We start from the raw sequence: 14,928 nt of genomic DNA on the forward strand, positions 1-14,928 counted from the left end.
CTTGGCTACTTGGGAGGCTGAAGCAGAAAAGTCTCTTAAGCCTAGGAATTTGGAGTCAGCCTAGGAACTCTATGAAGACCTTTCTTAAAAAATAAGATGAGATAAAATTAAAATAATAAACAAAGAAACTTATATTTAAAAAAACCCCGAGAACCCCATATGTACAACAATGCCAAGCAACCAGAGCTTCCAGGGACTAAGCCACTACCTAAAGACTATACATGGACTGACCCTGGACTCTGACCCTATAGGTAGCAATGAATATTCTAGTAAGAGCACCAGTGGAAGGGGAAGCCCTGGGTCCCGCTAAGACTGAACCCCCAGTGAACTAGACTATGGGGGGAGGGCAGCAATGGGGGGAGGGTGGGGAGGGGAACACCCATAAGGAAGGGGAGGGGGGTGGGGGATGTTTGCCCGGAAACCGGGAAAGGGAATAACACTCGAAATGTATATAAGAAATACTCAAGTTAATAAAAGAGAGAGAGAGAGAGAGAGAGAGAGAGAGAGAGAGAGAGAGAGAGAGAGAGAAACCCCGAGAAACAATGTATCCCAGAATGTTAAGGAGCTAAAGACACAGGAAGGCAGCCATAGGTTCTGTTGCTGGAAGCTGCTGGGTTCATTGCTTCACTACTAAACAGGTTGCTGGCTTTCTCCTAGGTGAAGAATCTCTCTGAAGAAATGACAGCACTTGAAGAGACCATTTCCAAACTGACGAAAGAAAAGAAGTCCTTGCAGGAAGCCCATCAGCAGACACTGGATGACCTACAGGTTGAAGAGGATAAAGTCAACGGTCTCATGAAGATCAATGTCAAGCTGGAACAGCAGACAGATGACGTAAGGACGTGCGACTTCCGAGCCTGGCAAAGATGGGGCTGAGCAGGGACCAGTCTAGAGAGCTCAGATTCTAGAGTCAGAGCCTGAGTCCAGATTCCAGCTGTGCCCTGACCCCAAACACACAGGTCCAAGGTGACAAGCAGGTCACGTGACCTTGGGAGCCATCAGTTCCCACTGATGACTTAGGGGTACATACAGACAGTTAGACTTCAGAGGGCGTCTAAGGAAAGAGTTCAACACATAACATTTTCAGTAAAGCAGAAACCACTGCTATCGTTAGCATCTATAGGCATTCCAGGTTCAGTAACCTCTAATTCTTCTCTATAGTATTTAGAGCCTCATGCTAGGCAAGCATGTAGCTCAGTGGCACAGCATGCATGAGACCATGACTTCTACCTCTAACACCTCAAAATTGGAACAGAAAAATGGGCCAGGAAAATGAACCTTTTTCTCCTTCATGATGAATTACTGCTCATGACACAAGAGCCAGGTTTCAGTTAGCTGGTTTTATTCCCTCTTATGGCTAGACCTTCTGTATGTCTCTACTTCAGTAAGGCCCGGGTGTGTGTGTTTCCTGATACACCCTTGCTTTCCTGTGCCCTACACACGTACTTGAGTTTCTTGCCTGACTCCCCTCAGGGCCGGGTGGCACAGGTGAGGGAGGGGTGATTGGCCCCCACTTGTTCCTATGGGAGGTTATGCCCTGTGACAGGCCAAGAGGGAATGATCTGAACAGGGGAACCAGGAAGCCCCCCAAGATATCCGCCTCCTAAGATACAGAACACAGAAGTGGAGGACAGAAGGTTGACTTCCTTCCTTCTGGGGCTGGTGGCCACAGGACCTGGGTGCTGTGATGTGAGTAAAGCTGCTTCCCCACCTGTGTCTTCCCAGCTCGAGGGCAGCTTGGAGCAGGAGAAGAAACTGCGGGCTGACCTGGAGAGGGTGAAGAGGAAGCTGGAAGGGGACTTGAAAATGTCCCAGGAATCTATCATGGACCTAGAGAATGACGCGCAACAATTGGAGGAGAAACTGAAGAAGTAGGTGATGGGTGTCCCTTCCCTTCCATTTGGGTCTGAAAGGCAAGCATGCTCTCCTCAAAAGGCCCCTGCTTCATGCTGATTTGCTTGTTCAATCTGCTTGCAGAAAGGAGTTTGAAATGAGTCAGTTACAAACCAGAATCGATGACGAGCAAATCCTCAGTCTGCAGCTGCAGAAGAAGATTAAAGAATTACAGGTGAGGATGCCAGGGCCTTCCTAGTCGCAGAGCTGCCTGCAAGTGCCGGTTTGCTCCCTCCCATTCTTTCTTTTCTTCTCGTGTCATTATATGTGAGTCTTCCCTTTTCTTCTTTCTTCTTCCTGTTTCAGCAGCACACCACCACAGGGGGCATTTTTTAAAATAGTTTAAATTTTCTAAGTGGCGCATATACATATATATTCATATATATACATATACATATATATTCAGAATGTGACCTAAGTGGCTAATCATTGCCACTAAGAGAGCACTGACCACTGTCCCTAAGCCCAAGGTCTGCCAGTCTTCTGAGAAGAAACTGCCAGTTTCAGGTGGATATAAATCTTTCAGGATCCTGTTGCTATGTGTTTCTGTATATATTGAAGACCTAGAGAAAAATACATGGTATATATGCAAAAACTCATTCATAGTTCTTCATATTCTCAGCATGAATCTTTTCATCCTAAGCACAGGGTACAGCTTACCTCTTTCACGTATTCCGAAGGGCTTTCCCTAGTAGACTTGCACCATTGAGGTGCTGCTTGGCGTTACAAGACACTCATCACAAATGATTGGTCATTCCCCTACTGATGGACTCGTAGGCTGTTTCCAAACAACTGCCATTGGCCTTTTGTCCCCCACTAAATCATAACATGTTCTCAGCTTGGGGCTGCTTTCCCCAATCCCCTTAGCACCTAGTTGTTCTTGAAATGGATTGCTCTCCTCCCTGACAACCTTCCTAATTACAACGACCCTTTCAGGCCCGCACAGAAGAGCTGGAGGAGGAAATTGAAGCAGAGCACACAGTCAGAGCCAAAATTGAGAAGCAGCGCTCAGACCTAGCCAGAGAACTGGAGGAGATCAGCGAGAGGCTGGAAGAAGCCAGCGGGGCCACTTCAGCCCAGATCGAGATGAACAAGAAGAGAGAGGCTGAGTTCCAGAAACTTCGCAGGGACCTGGAGGAGGCCACCCTGCAGCACGAAGCCACAGCAGCCACCCTGAGGAAGAAGCACGCAGACACTGTGGCGGAGCTTGGAGAACAGATTGACAACCTGCAGCGGGTGAAGCAGAAGTTGGAGAAGGAGAAGAGCGAGCTGAAGATGGAGATCGACGACATGGCCAGCAACATTGAAGCAGTCTCCAAATCAAAGGTACCTGACTGACTCTCTGGCCTTGGCAGCCATGCCTTCCAACCCTGTGAGCAAGTGCAATTTGATGCTCCAAACACACTGTGTGTTGTAAATTGTTACCATCTTCCTACCTCTGCTTTTCCTAACTCTTCAAATTCCGTCAAGTCACGTGCCCTAAATAACTGAGACTGCTATAACAAAGCACCTTAGACTGGGCAATTTTATAGATAACAGAAGTGCTGCTTACAGTTTGGGAACTGGGAAATCTGAGATCAAGCAGTCAGTAGACTCAGTGTCTGGCCAGGGCTCTCTTTCTGCTTCAACGATGGTGCCTTCTCCCCATGATCCTCCAACACCAGAAGGAACAAGGGAGCCAGCTCTTACTTATTTGTTCTTGTTTGTTTGTTTGTTTGTTGTTTTTGAGGACAGTTCTGGTTCTCCCTGGCTGGCCTGGAACCCTATGTAAACCTGGCTAGTTTCAAACCCACAGAGATCTGCCTGCCTGTGCCTCCAGAATGCTAGGATTAAAGGTGTGTGCAAACATTTCCATCTTCCCACCTCTTTTATAGAGACCCTTATTCCCTATAAGGTGGATTCCTCATGACCTAATTACTAGCCCCCCTACACACACACACACACACACACACACACACACACACACACACACACACACCACTCTCCACTCAGAGGCCCTACCTCTCAATGCATGGAGATTTAGTTTCAACTAATGTATTTGTGGAAAACACAAAAATGCAGAGCAAAGTTGTCCCAACTTGATTGTGCGATCATGATACCTTTCCTGACTTTTCCAGTCCATCTAGCACATACAAGATTTAAATCTATGGCTTAGCTAATACCTGGACTTTGTGAGCATGGTTTTCTCCACACCATCTTCTTACCTCACAGTATTTGTCATTGGGAGCAGCCCTTGAGACAGAAGCAACGATAGAACTGGATGTCTTGAGGAAAAAGCACAAGGGACTAGAGAGATGGCTCAATGGCTAAAAAGCATGCACTGTTCTTGCAGAGGACCTGGGTTCAGTTCCCAGCACTGGAACTCACAATGCCTATAAGATCAGCTCCAGGAGATCTAGTGGCTCTGACTTCTGATGACACCTACATCTATGTGCACATACCCTGCCCCAACATACATATACATAGATTAAAAATAAAATAAATATTTCTAAGAGAAAGAAAAAGCACAAGTCAGACGCGGTGCTGCACACTTGTAATCCCAGCACTTAGGAGGCAGAGGAAGTGGATCTTGGAGAGTTAGAGAACATCCTGGTGTAGACTGTAAGTTCCAGGACAGTCAGGGTGACATAGTGAGACCCTGTCTAAGGTGGGGGGAGGGGGTTCAAAATCATCCTCAGACACACAGTGAGGCCAACCTAGGCTATATGAGACCTTTCTTGTCTCAAAAGAAGAGGGGGAGGAGGAGGAGGGGGAGGAGGAGGAGGAGGAGGGGGAGGAGGAGGAAGAGGAGGAGGAAGAAAAGGAAAGAGAGGGAGAGAGAAAAAAACAAAAGAAAAGAAAGGAATAGTCATACCTTAGTATCTTGAGTGGTTTGGTTCTAGGGCTTCCATGGACACCAAATCCATGGTGCAGGACCTCAATTGGATGGCCCAGAATGTGTACACACCCTCTCCTATTCACACCCTCTCTGGTTCACACCCTCTGCTGTGCACACTCCCATGCACACCCTCCCATTTAAATCTTCTACAACTCGCATCTCCTCAGATAACGTAAATGCTGTGAAAGTCATTATGCTCTATTATTCAGGGAATAACAACCAGAAGAAAAAGTCTGGGGTGTGGTCACCTGTGACCCCACCACTCGAGAGACAGAGAAGGTGGACTACTGTAAGTTTAAGGTCAGTCTGCTTCATAGCGAGTTCTAGGCCAGCCAGATCTACACACGGAGAGACCATGTCTCAAAAAAACCCTGAAACTGAACTAAAACTAAAATCATTTTCCCATACCGAGCACAGATCAGTTTGTTTTAGTATTTTCAATTCTCTGGGGTGCTGTTGTTGTTGTTTTGTTTTGTTTTGTTTTGTTTTGTTTTGTTTGAGTTTTTTGTTTTTTGTTTTTTAATGAGATTTCCCTGTGCAGCTGGGCTGGCCCCTGAACTTGTGGTAGTCTCCTGCCTCAGCTCCCAAGAACAAATGCTAGGATTTACAGATGTGCACCACCACTCACAGCTGTGGATCTGCTTGAGTTCAGTCTAAGGACTGTCCCTGTGAACACTGAGGATCACGTGGATACAAACTTTAGGAAACGAAGCATAAAATGAGCCTTTATTTAGTTGCTTTTTTTTTTTCTTGCTTTGAGATGATGTCCGGGATTGGGCCTAGGACTTCACACATGCTGGGCAATCATTCTGCTATTTGGTCAGACCCCTAGATAGCACATCAATACAGGTGTAAAAATAAGCAGAAAAAGGCACAGGTTACTGATGTGTGAAGACATAGCTTTCTTTCCTTTGAGAATATCTAGGAATATATTCTGTCTTCCCCTACACACACACACACACACACACACACACACACACACACACACACACACACACACACACGGAATTCCCAGGGCTCATCACTGTCCATGGGGCTCATGCAATTGAAGGTTCTGACACTTAAGCCCAACCACCTTCACAGCAAAGTGTCCTCCCTGTGACGTCACAGAAAATTCCCCTCAGAGAACAACTATAACCTCCTTGATTTAAGAGTTGTTCTCATCCCAGGATGTCCCAGGGTGTCCCAGGATGCACTTGGAACTGTTTGGCTGGGCTGGGAGAAACACCACAGACCCCAGTGGGGATGTGAGTGAGTCTCTCAAACAGGTTCCCAGAATGCCAGGGACTAAGCTAGAAGAAGTGTAGGAGGCAAAGTCAGGAAAGAAAAATAGGCTTGAGGAATCTCTCTCTCTCTCTCTCTCTCTCTCTCTCTCTCTCTCTCTCTCTCTCTCTCTCTCTGTATCTGTCTGTGTGTATCTCCCTCCCCGCCCCTCTCCTCTCTCTCTCTCTCTCTCTCTCTCTCTCTCTCTCTCTCTCTCTGTCTCTGTCTCTCTCTCTCTGTCCCTGTCTCTCTCTCTCTCTCTCTCTCTCTCTCTCTCTCTCTCTCTCTCTCTCTCTGTGTGTGTGTGTGTGTGTGTGTGTGTGTGTGTGTGTGTTTTACTTGAATTGAACACAGGGCCTTGCACAAGGTCTAAACAAGTGCTCTACCCCTGAGTTACCACCACAGTCCCTTTGCCATCTATTTTTAGATTCTGTTTTACATAGTATTGCTTTCTTCTCTTTTTAGGATTCATTTTATTTGGGGTTGGGAGAGCATGTGTGTGCAGGTTCCTACAGAGACCAGAAGAAATTGTTGTATCCCCTGGAGCTGCACTTACAAATGATTGGAGCTGCCTGACAGGGTGATGGGAATCAAATTCTAGTCACTCCCTGTCTTAGTTCATTTTCTATTGCTGTAGTAAAATACCTGAGGCTCTGTATGTTATAAAGAAGACAGTTTTATTGAGATGTGCCAGCGTCTATTTAGCTCAAGGAAGGACAGCAGATGACAACACATTGGTGGGAGCATTTGTTAGAGAAACATAGATGCCAGTTAGTTTTACATCAGCTCATTCTCATGCCAACGAATCTAGTGTTAAGAGACCAGCATTAATCCCTTCAGGGAATGGTACCCAAATGACCTAATTACCTCTCATGAAGCCCCTCCTTTGAAAAGTCCCCTTGATACCATCACACTAGAGGCCAAGTTTCATCTCACAGCATCTTACTTCTGGAATGGCTCTATTTCACTCTGTCCTCTCAACCTTAAAGCCCAGCATCTCTTGTTTTACATTCTTTAAGTCATTCTATCCTTTGAGTTTTCCTTTTGAGAGTTATCTTTCCTCTCAGACTCCACCCCTGCTGGAGGTCTTCTGCATGCGTCATCCTCAAACAGGTTCTGAACTCCTTGGGGACCACCTTTGATCTAATAGCCCTTCTTCTGCTGCACCTGCCTCAGACTTCCCAGTCTAAAGGAAAGCATGCACTCGCTTTATTCTATATTTAATGGGGAGGGAAGAGAAGTGAAGTCTGAAACATGAACAGGAAGTTTGAATGAACCTCATACAACTACAGGCAGATGGGAGGCTTGGGTAGTGACATCATCATCTCTATAACCTTCCCCCAGGAACCACTGTAGTGTTGAAAGAAACTACACCACGCAGGCAGGGCTTGCAGACAATATCCATTCGGCAATAGACTTACATATCTTCCAGCACGATTCCAGGGTTCCTGTGAGTAACATCATATTAGAAGCTGGTTTACTAATCACTGGACTAATACTTACCAAAGCCGACATTCCACACTATTGCTGATTAAAGAGCAATCATGCACAAAAATAAAGTAAATCCAAAATGATAATGATTCTTAAAAACGACTTTCATCTGCTCCATAGTTTCATTTAGTCCAACAAGAAGCCAGACTATCCGAGTGTCCAGTTCGGTGCTGGGTACCAGAAACCCACTTCCCCATTCCCACAGGCCTTTTTGTTTTACAGAGTAACATGGAAAGAATGTGCCGGTCTGTGGAAGACCAATTTAATGAAATCAAAGCCAAGGATGACCAACAGACCCAACTAATCCACGATCTGAACATGCAGAAGGCAAGGCTGCAGACCCAGAATGGTGAGGATGGCAAGCCTCCAGGGCCCAGTGGGAACATGGTGGTTGGCAGTCGGCCATGCTCAAGTGGAGCCGCATCTGTTTGGCAGGCGAGCTGAACCACCAAGTTGAAGAGAAGGAGTCTCTGGTTTCACAGCTAACCAAAAGCAAGCAGGCCCTCACCCAGCAGCTGGAGGAGCTTAAGAGGCAACTGGAGGAAGAGACTAAGGTGAATGAGGTTGCCTCTTTGGGGAAACAGCTGTCAGGTCAACCTGAGCAGCCAAGTAAGACGACCCTCGAGAGAGGCTGATGGGAGATGGGTGGCTGGGAGGAAAGACTGGCTGGAGGCCAATATCAACGATGCTTCATCTCTCTTTGCCCTTCAGTGTCACGGTAACCTGTTCCTGAAAGACAGGACCTAGGCAGGAGAATTTTCCTCAGGACTAGAAAGCCCTAACAAGGTGTCCCATCTCCTTTACACCTCCATGTCCCATCCGGTGACCTAATAAACATCCCCTCCAGTCAGGAGCATCCCTTCCCACCCCAGCAACTTAGAATGCTATACTCTTTGTGGGCTGCCTCTTGTATGATTGGTTCTTAAGTACCCTCTCTCCCCAAAGACTATATGACTTGAGGGAGAACCTTTTGGTGTTAATATGAAGGTAACATCATAGTGATGCCAACTTTAGCATCTAGATACCGTCTATAATCCATGTCTACCCACTGATCTGTAAACAGATAGGAATGATCTCACCACCACCACCACTGTAGCTGTGGACAGTAAATAAACTCTCGCTAGAGCAGTGTCCACAGAAAGTGCACACATGCTCGTGTTTCAAGCATTAGAATAGGAATCTAGATATTCAAAATCCCGCATGAAGGAAGTTTGCTTTGATCTGGTTGAGACTGCTGTGATGTGGGTTGGATTTACAAGGCAGCCTTTGAAATTCCCTTTATCCTTTCATTTCTAGCAAAGAACAGTACTGTATTTATCACTGGTCTTTCTATTCTGAGAGAAGGATTTTGGTGGGCCAGGGCCCAAGGAGGATTGGTGAGAACCAGAGACCGAACAAGTAGCACAGGTCACTGGAGGGGAGGGGCCATCCTCCCCCTCCTCTCACTGCAGCTGTAAGGCTCCTTCCTTAGGCAACGTTCTGTGTTTCACTGTCTCTTCTAAAAAGGATGAAAATGCAGAAATCCTTGTCCTGGGTCTTCTCTTTGGTGGTGGCACCCGAGGATGCACTGCAACCATTAAAACTAGAGCTATACATTTGCCCCTGTCATCAGTTCCCACCAGCGGTCCCCAGTGTGGAGATGCTGGCCTCTGGAGACCCCAGAGGATGCTTCGTAGGTCACAGCATCCCATCACACTGCATGAAGTAGCAAGATGAATTCCCTTTCAACTGTTTAATTCTTGCCTGAAAGGCTTCAGTGTGGACAGCAGGCTTTAGCAGTTGCTATTACTTAAGAAACAGAGGGCAAGCTTCAAGCACAGAGCCACAAATACAAACTCACTACATAGGTGCCGATCATGTTGCTTTATGTCTGTTGTAGTATAAATTTCTGTTATTTCTTATGGCAATCTGGGAGGGCATTGAGGGAGGATTTTATTATGATCTAGAACTCACCATGTGGCTCAAACTGCCCTGGAAGTCACTATCCTCCTGCCTCAACTTGCTAAGTACTGAGACTAGAATTATGTGGTACTGTGGCTGGCTAAATATTAATAGATTTCTCTTTACTATGGTGTAATAATTTCTTATAAAAGTAAATAGAGTCATGGAGAGAATTTTTTAAAAAATCAAATTTTAGGTATGCTGATAGGATAAAATCTGTGAAGCAACATGGAAATGTTTCAAATAGGGGGGAATGATTCATATCTTCTCTGGGAGGAGGCCCATGTGGATTTGCAATTGGTTATCATTGTAATAATCCCCAGGCCAAGAATGCGCTGGCCCACGCCCTGCAGTCCTCCCGCCACGACTGTGACCTGCTTCGGGAACAGTACGAGGAGGAGCAGGAAGGCAAAGCCGAGCTGCAGAGGGCGCTGTCCAAGGCCAACAGCGAGGTGGCCCAGTGGAGGACCAAATATGAGACGGATGCCATCCAGCGCACGGAGGAGCTGGAGGAGGCCAAGTACGGCCCAAGATCCCCATGGGAGAAAAGGCCCTTGAAAAAGGCTCAGAAGGGCAGTCCCCACTACCTGAAGAGAATGTCTCTCTTTCCTTTGTAGCTTTTAAAGATTTCAGGGAGTATCCCACTGCCCTAGGGACTGTCCTTCCACCTGGATCAATTGGTGACTGACTATAGACCGACTTTGCCACTAAGCATTTTAGGATTATCCTGGTGATGTAGACATGCAGCGTGACAATGGCTGAGAAATATGTCATTGGAGATTCTATCATGAGAATCTTCAAGAGTGAGTTCACTGAGGAGTCAGTGGTATGAAAGCCAGTCCTCCATATGGCCTCTTGATGGAATCAAGAGACCCAGTATTCCTGACTTATATGAACTGCTACTAGCCTAACATATAAAGTGTTAGGCACTTTATAGTAAACTTCTCTTTCATAAGTAGAACAAAAAGTGTAGCACAGACAATACACGGCCCAGTGACATGGCTGTTTGAAGTAGGAAGTACTCAGCACCTATACAATGTTGCCTGTGCCAGGCTTTCCAATTACCAGCTGCACAGTAGCTTTGCTACAGTGGTTACTGCTTTCCAATGACCAGCCACTCAATAGCTTTGCTACAATGCTTACAGTGTTGCTAGTTGATGGGGGTGGGGGGGCATGGCCTTTATCACTTCTCTCATAGTCTTACCCTGCCACCATTAGTTATGTTGTTCACAGCACATCATTTTGTGTACGTGACTGCACAGGAGCCTCCCCACTCACATGTCAGATCTCAGTAGCCTCCTCTAGGCTGTCCATTCTCCTTCAGTGGAATAATTACTTGCTAAAATATCCCACTCTGCTGAGACATACCATCTGGTCCCCCTAGGAAAAAGCTGGCCCAGAGGCTCCAGGAGGCAGAAGAAAACACTGAAGCATCCAACTCCAAGTGTGCCTCCCTGGAGAAAACCAAGCAGAGGCTTCAGGGAGAAGTGGACGACCTGATGCTGGATTTGGAGAAGGCCAACACAGCCTGCGCCACACTGGACAAGAAACAAAGAAACTTCGACAAGGTCTTTCCCCAACTGCTTCATGGCCATGGTAGTCTCAGCGTTAGTCTTTCACATGTGCCAGTCCTCCGTATGGCCTCTTGATGGAATCAAGAGACTCAGATGCACACAACTAGAGCCTCAATTCATGGTTGGAAGATTCGGGGAGTTTCTTCTCTGATAGTTTCTCCAAGGGAAATTTTAATCAAAGCTAATTCAAAGTCTGATGAGCTTGCCATGTAGACTGAATATGTTTAATTAATTTTTGAGCATCATGGCGCTACAAAGGGAAAATCATCCCATGTTGAATTTCACGTGATGAGTGGTAGTTCAAACATCGACATGCCTAGCTGTGGAAAATGGCTCAATGGGTAAAAACACTTGCCACTCAAGCAAGTGATCATCCTGAGTTCAGATTCTCAGCCAAATACACAGCATGAGCATCTGTGATCACAGCGCTCCTACCAGAGGATGGGAGGCACAGACAGGGAAAGCCTGCAGGCCAGCTGGTCTCCTCAAGGTGGAAGGTGAAGACTAACACCCAGGCTTGTCCTCTGACCTTGGCATGCACGTCATGACATGCTCACACCTACACGCACATACAAATCTCCCTCATAAACATACTGTACATGTAAACACACACATGCACATCATATACTCAGATACAGCCCCATACACACAAGCATGATCAAAATACTATGTAACATTTCTTATGACCATAATGGAAGAAATGAAACAGAACTACATTTTGTACGGAGCGTGGGTCTCATCTCCATGGCCTCTCATGTCTTCTCAAATTCTCCAAATATTTTGAAATCTGAGAAAATTACCTGTCAGATCAGTAATACTCAATCTGTATTTTAAGAACTCAGCAGGGCAGCTGTAGAGACATCTGGATTTGGAGTCCCTGGTCTAGAGTAGAACCAGCATTCTTTTTGTAGTACTTGCGGATGACAGGGTGAAGCCTTGGCATTGCTCACAACCTGTGTTTGAATAGTCTCTCCCATGTCCCCCAGGCTCCTCTGTTACCCATGTTCCCCATCCCTTCATCACAGGTCCTTGCAGAGTGGAAGCAAAAACTGGATGAAAGCCAAGCTGAGCTGGAAGCTGCCCAGAAAGAGTCCAGGTCTCTCAGTACTGAAATCTTCAAGATGAGGAATGCCTACGAGGAGGTGGTGGACCAGTTAGAGACGCTGAGACGGGAGAATAAAAACCTGCAAGGTGAGCTCCCTCAGGAACACAGCTGGGTTATACTGCCCTCCCTTCTCCTGCCAACTCCAGCCCTCTCAGCCACAGCTTCCTCCTTCCCATGACCTTATAACATCCTCATCTATCAAACCTCAAATTTACTAGTGCTCCCTAAGGCTTAAAACCTTTTCATGAAAGGTGCAATGGCCCCGGATTCTTATTTTGAGGATTGGAGCTACCTAGTAAGCTGCTAAGCCTGCTGCTCTTACAATATAAGAGACTTCAGGGATTCTCCTCTTCAAGTGACTTTGCGTCCTTGAGCCTGTTACTAAAGTTCTTAATGACTTCAGAACTTCTGACTGATAAAAATTAGACAGCATCCAGGTTTCCCCAAGTCTCTACTGATTTCTGAAAGACTCAGAGTCTGAGTTTTCTGGTCCTTCATGATGTGTATACTTAAGGTCATAAAGAATTCTCTTCTTGTTGTTCATTCTCTACATAGTTCAGGTAAGGCAACACTTCTGCGTCTGTGTCTCCACGTCCTCAGAACAACTTCCTGTGTTCTTTCCTCTGTAAATGCCATGCATGAACTGCCATCCCCTAAGTTGTCTGGCAAACACCTATGCTGTGAGCTGGAGCCTTTTGAAATCCTAAATCAAGCCTGTCTTTTGCAGAAGAGATTTCTGACTTAACTGAGCAGATTGCAGAAACGGGCAAAAACCTCCAGGAAGTGGAAAAGACAAAGAAGCAAGTGGAACAGGAAAAGTCTGATCTCCAGGCTGCTTTAGAAGAGGTGGAGGCAAGTGGCTTGTCTGGAATCAGATAGGGACCGGAAAGAGAGAGCATCCATCCACCCACATGGAGCCCTTCCAGCCAGAGGTTTGGAGTCCCCACTGGGAAGAGCAGCCAACCAGCCCTGGGTCATTTATCCCCTCGTGTCATTTATCCTATGTCCCCTTTGAGAATAAATGTGTTAATACCCTCAATATCTCCCTCTCACCAGCATTCCAAGAGCCAACTCAGTTGCATACACAGTCATACAGAATCTTTGGGTCATCAAAATAGACCCAGAGTCTCCTGGTATCACGATCAGTAGGTGTCTGTATAGAGCAACCAGCCAGCTGAGATGTTTCTGGAATTTGGTTCATGCAGGGTAACAGTAGAGCAGCTGTCCTGAACCTATAGAGACTAGATCAGTTCTTGAATTATAGTCACTGTTAAATACACCATTTATAAAAATATACATTTACCAGCTCAAATGATGTTCTGCCCCTATCAAGATGTAAGATTATGTAATAGCAGATACAAAGCTTTAGACAGACTCTTGGGGACATTCGCTAACCCATCGAACGCTCAAACCTCAGAGCACTGTTCCATGTGTGAGCATCACGATGCCATATTTAGCACAGTTCGAAAGAGAATGCTCATTGAGGGTAATGCCCAGGTATAGTGGCCCACGCCTGTAATCCTCGCATCCAGAAGGATCATGAGTTTAAGAACAGCTTGGGTTGGATGTGAGGGCAATATGACTGTGACATGTCACCCATTGATTACTAGGGTTGATTCAAGCTGCTAGGCAGGTATCCCATTTGTCCCTTAGGCCCCATTTGCATCCCTTCCAAACTGCCTGCTCAGTCAAAGAAGACAGCTTCCCCCAAAGAGGAGGACTGATCTTCTGCCAAGGGTATATAAGTAGCTGCTTTCCCCTGCTAGAACCTCCAAACAAGCTCTCCCAGGCTAGCCTGGACCACATGACCCTATCTCGAAAGAAAGGAAGAAAGGAAGAAAGAAAGAAAGAAAGAAAGAAAGAAAGAAAGAAAGAAAGGAAGGAAGGAAGGAAGGAAGGAAAGAGAAGGAAGAAAAGGAAGAAAGAAAGAAAGAAAGAAAGAAAGAAAGAAAGAAAGAAAGAAAGAAAGAAAGAAAGAAGGAAAGAAAGAGAGAGGAGGAGGAAAGAAGGAAAGGAGGAAAGAAGAATAGTTGAATAGTGTTACTAACAAAATTCCTGTTGCTCCTTTGTTCTTAGGGTTCCCTGGAACATGAGGAGAGCAAGATCTTGCGTGTCCAGCTAGAGTTAAGCCAGGTAAAATCTGAGCTTGACCGCAAGGTCACAGAAAAGGATGAGGAAATCGAACAAATAAAAAGAAACAGCCAGCGTGCTGTGGAGGCCATGCAAAGTGTGTTAGATGCAGAAATCCGAAGCCGCAACGACGCCCTGAGGCTCAAGAAGAAGATGGAGGGTGACCTCAATGAGATGGAGATTCAGCTGAGCCATGCCAACCGCCAGGTGGCAGAGACCCAGAAACACTTGCGCACGGTCCAAGGCCAGCTTAAGGTAAGCATCAGTCAGTTTGGCACCTCTGGGCTCATGGTTCACACTGAAGCTCTGCCATCACTCCTGGTTTCCCTTCAAGGATTCCCAGCTGCACCTGGACGATGCCCAGAGAAGCAACGAGGACCTCAAGGAGCAGCTGGCCATTGTGGAGCGCAGGAATGGCCTCCTGCAGGAGGAGCTGGAGGAAATGAAGGTGGCCCTCGAGCAGACAGAGCGGACCCGCAGGCTGTCAGAGCAGGAGCTGCTGGACTCCAGTGACCGTGTCCAGCTGCTCCATTCCCAGGTGCGCTGTCTCCTCAATTCAGGTCCACCCTGGGACAGACAAGGCAGTGGCTCAGCCAGATGCTTTCTCTCCCCAGGAAACTACTCCACAACACCGCACACCCCCACCTCATGGT

The 14,928-nt window shown here is 46.5% G+C and overlaps 1 protein-coding gene across 2 annotated transcripts in view; it reads left to right on the forward strand.

The window, feature by feature from the left end:
• The window catches only part of Myh13 (myosin heavy chain 13), a 60,999-nt gene that overhangs the window by 39,315 nt on the left and 6,756 nt on the right, over positions 1 to 14,928 (forward strand). For both annotated transcript variants that reach the window (XM_087569275.1, NM_001427462.1), the window contains 12 exon segments: positions 658 to 834; positions 1,726 to 1,871; positions 1,978 to 2,068; positions 2,830 to 3,219; positions 7,748 to 7,874; positions 7,961 to 8,079; positions 9,790 to 9,986; positions 10,851 to 11,034; positions 12,066 to 12,231; positions 12,873 to 12,997; positions 14,222 to 14,530; positions 14,610 to 14,813. In XM_087569275.1, the coding sequence (XP_087425401.1) occupies positions 658 to 834; positions 1,726 to 1,871; positions 1,978 to 2,068; positions 2,830 to 3,219; positions 7,748 to 7,874; positions 7,961 to 8,079; positions 9,790 to 9,986; positions 10,851 to 11,034; positions 12,066 to 12,231; positions 12,873 to 12,997; positions 14,222 to 14,530; positions 14,610 to 14,813 (2,235 nt within the window).

Source organism: Rattus norvegicus, chromosome 10 (genome assembly GCF_021556685.1).
Source record: "Rattus norvegicus strain SHRSP/BbbUtx chromosome 10, alternate assembly SHRSP_T2T, whole genome shotgun sequence".
In the NCBI taxonomy this organism is placed as follows: domain Eukaryota; kingdom Metazoa; phylum Chordata; class Mammalia; order Rodentia; family Muridae; genus Rattus; species Rattus norvegicus.